This window comes from Galeopterus variegatus, unplaced genomic scaffold, assembly GCF_000696425.1.
Source record: "Galeopterus variegatus unplaced genomic scaffold, G_variegatus-3.0.2 Scaffold4581, whole genome shotgun sequence".
In the NCBI taxonomy this organism is placed as follows: domain Eukaryota; kingdom Metazoa; phylum Chordata; class Mammalia; order Dermoptera; family Cynocephalidae; genus Galeopterus; species Galeopterus variegatus.
This window is the reverse complement of record NW_007730692.1, coordinates 196895-200895: the sequence shown is the minus strand read 5'-3', so window position 1 is coordinate 200895 and position 4001 is coordinate 196895. Positions and strand designations below refer to the sequence as shown.

Genomic DNA, 4001 nt, shown 5'->3' with positions numbered 1-4001 from the left:
ATTAATTAAATAAAATTATTAACTCAGTTCTTCAGTTGCAGTAGCCTCATTTAGTGCTCAAGAGCCACATGTGGCAAGTGGCTACTATAATAGAACAGGTAGGTTTCTACTGGACAGTACTCATCTAAGCCCTCTGTTTTTAAACAGACATAGTGTACAGCTTATTTTTAACCCTTTTCTCCAGTCACTTGGATAGGTTATCAGTTTTTTTAATAAAAATTAATAATAATAATGATAGATAGCAAATTTTACAGGCATGCATTCCAACACTCATTTTACCCAGTTGTTTACTGTTTGTTGCAAACACTATGACTGGATATACTTCATTAATGAGTGAGGAAAAAGGAGGGGAAAAACCCACCACTGTATCTGGCTTCTTTGAATGTTTCCCGCTAAATAAAGTAAAGATCGAATGTAAGAGAGTGTAAGAATTCACTATGAAAAACAGAACTAAATCTAGGAAAGCATTTGTTACGTGCACTTAACATAAATAAATAAAACATTATAATGGAGATGAGAAATGAGGGGATAACAACAGGATTGAAACTAAAACAAAACTAGCTAAGAAACTGAAGAAATAGAGAATTGTGTAAGATAAAGAAATATTGTAACAGCAAAAATAAAACACAATGCCAGGATTAATTCTTAATTATAAGTAGAGGGGAAGAAAACAACTCTGCACAAAACAAAAACAGTGATATGGAAGAAAAGCTTGAGACACTTCTACCTAATTCAGAAGGAATTATGATGAAACGAAAATGAAAAATGACTAGAATGTATGAAGTCCAAAAAATAATGAACCAATAGAATAATTTCTTTTCCCGCAAATAATATTCAAAAATATAAAACAATAAACATCCTTTGAAGTAAAGAATATGTGAGTATTTAAATTTAAAATATTAACTATATAACAGATGAAGTTTGTTGAAATTTTAGAGTTTGAGTGGTGAGGAAAGTATTATAAGTAGCTTATGGTGGCTTGTTTGTACTTAACGTTTCCTATAAGGAAAAAATTTATGTGGAAAACAAGTTGAAACACTGACATCATTTACTAATTTTCTGCTCCTGGAAGGAGAATAGCTCTGATGTAGTCACAATAGGTATGAGATCACAGTATCAAATTGTTTAAAAGATGACTTCTTAGCCTCTCTAGTTAGTATCCTCAGTCAAGGCCGGTCACAATGGGTAACTGCAGCTAAGGTTGTGTTGCACTTGGTACTATGTCTGCATGTAGTTTAAGCAATGGAACTCAAGAGCAAATATTGTCCCCATGCCAGATTTGTTGTGACCTCTTTTTTTTTTTTTTTTTTCCTAAGACAATTTTTCAAAACAGTTCTCTTGTGGTCTGACTTGGGATGGGGGTGGGGGGTGCCGTCTTGTGTAATGGTGATGGATCTCGGGTGTTAGAACAGTGTTACACAACCCTGCATTTTTATCATTCTAATGACTATTGCTGGACAGGGGAAGCTTACTTTCCTGCCAGATATTTATACAAGCTAATCAGAGGCTTGATACAATACAGATGGTGATAACCTTTTGCCATAAGAAGTTCATGTTGAGTTTTTCTTTGGCAGCCAAAGATTTGCCTCATTCAATATTCCGAACCAAAAAATTCTTTCTTAAATGCCTCACAAAGGGTAGCAGATGATGTGAACTATTTCAGGAACACTAAAAAGAGGATTAAGTGCCAGGCTTCTACCACATTCCACAAACATTACCACAGATCTATTTACTTCTTAAATCTGTGGTATGAAAAATGTTTTTATTGAATTATGTCTTTATTCAAGGATGATGAAGCACCAAGATTGGTTGGGGGGGGGGGTAAATTATTTTCAGTAAATCATCCACCCCTCATCTGTCTTTAAAGTGCATTCCAAACCCAGATCTTGTGTAATTCTTTGCTTGGACTACTAGTCCTGCTATTCTTCTGGCTATTTTAAGCTTAATATATTGTCTTGCCAACAGATATAATGGTTCCTGTAAATACTCACCAGTTTTCTGCAAGAAACAAAGAACTCCAGCTCAAAGTGTTTTTGTGTGTAATGAGTAGTATAGCAAGAAATCTCCACTATATCCTAACCTGGCCTGATGTCAAGGAATATTATTGACATGAGCTAAGATTAATACTAGAAGACTGCATTTGTTTGTTTCAGAAGGATAGTAATGCACAAAATGAAAAGCTTATCTTTTTTTGTGTGTGTGTGAAACTATACAAAATGTAGTACACACATGAACACACGTGCACATTCCTGCTACTCACTCAGGAACCAACTTACTCAAGGAACTCTCTCTAGAGTATCCTAGAGTTTATCCACTTTAAGCTTATCTTTTTTTGTGTGTGTGTGAAACTATACAAAATGTAGTACACACATGAACACACATGCACATTCCTGCTACTCACTCAGGAACCAACTTACTCAAGGAACTCTCTCTAGAGTATCCTAGAGTTTATCCACTTTATTCATTCATTGAATAATTACTTATGAGCACATACTCTGTGCCAGGCACTACCAAGAATATCATGATGAAAAAGACGATTTTTTCTTCTCTATTGAAATTCTCATTTTTTTAGTGAATTGCTTACTGTTACCTGCCATGACCTTGTAGAAGAGATAGTTGCCAAAATGAACACAGAGAGAAGTGTCCATGGAGGTTAGATTAAGACTTCAGAGTGGAACAGTTCAGAAAAACAGAGAGTTTATTACCTAGTAAAGAGTGAGTATGATGTAAACACAACTTGCCATAACTTGGAGTACTAGAACTAGGAGTTACCATTTGAATATGGGAAGTATAATTTTAAAGACAAATAATGTCTTAATTCATGTCATTCTTAGCAGACAGTTGGACTTTCTCCCAGAAGTGGTACTGAATGAAAAAAAAAAAAGTGTATGTGTGTGTTTCAGCCCATTCCAATTATTGTTTATGTTGATAGGATTTTTCTCCTGGAATGTGTACCAACTGGAAATATAAATAAATAAATATATATATATATACACACACACACACACACACACACACACACATGCACATAGGTATATGCACACACACTTAAGTATATATATATATAAAATACTTGATACATTTAAATCCATTCCAAATGTTATTTTTATTGATACTCAAATTGCCCTTTATTTGGCCAGTAGAAGCCTTTGTAGGATGGTTCCTGATTCTCTTTGGCATGACCTTAGTAGTCTTTAACAGCTTCTTTGTTTTCTGTCATGACAGGATATTTTAAGTTCATGTTGTATATTTCCTGCCATAGACCTGAAGTCAGCTATTTCTTCAAGAATTCCTGTTTCTTTTTAGTGGGTAATGGATATTTGGAGTCTACTGTAGGGGCTTTAGAGATACTCATTTATTCTAGAGCTGGCCCTTAATTCTGCCTTTTTGTATGGGCATGCCAATATAGCTTTGGTATAGGTTCCTAGAAGTGGGATTACTGGATCAAATGATTAGATAAAAACACTTTAATGAAGAATTTCATAAGCTGACTCTCAAGCTCAACTGGAAAACAAAATTTTCAAGGCTAACCACAAACATTTTAAAAGAGAAGAAGAAAGATGGTAAAATTTACTTACCAGATATGAAAAAAATGCTATAAACATGTATCAGCTGGAAGAGCATGGCATTGGCCAAGAACAGGAAAGCAGATCAATAAAACAAAATAGAAAGACTATAACTGGGTAAAGTACAGATCAACCAGTAAACGGTCTTGGGAAAATTGTTTAACTCGTTAAATAAAAGTGAAGGTAGTCTCCACCTCACATCAAAGACAAAAAAAAAAAAGAAAAGAAAATCTATCTGAATTAAAGAATTTTAAAAAATAAAAGCATTAGAGAAAAGTAGAAGAGAATGTTTTCATAGGCTTGAGTTGGGGAAACTTTGTCAAGCAAGATATAGGAAGAGACAGGACATAAGGATGAACTCAGGGTTTTTGCATGAGCAACTGAAAGAATTGCTGCCATATAGGCCACTCTTTATGGACAAATATTTATTGAGTA

General features: G+C 34.3%; 1 protein-coding gene across 1 annotated transcript in view; it reads left to right on the top strand.

The window, feature by feature from the left end:
• Positions 1 to 308: 308 nt before the first annotated feature.
• The window catches only part of SVEP1 (sushi, von Willebrand factor type A, EGF and pentraxin domain containing 1), a 189706-nt gene continuing 186013 nt past the window's right edge, over positions 309 to 4001 (top strand). The window contains exon 1 of the mRNA XM_008587896.1: positions 309 to 424. Within this exon, the coding sequence (XP_008586118.1) occupies positions 309 to 424 (116 nt within the window). The remainder of the gene's footprint in view (positions 425 to 4001) is intronic.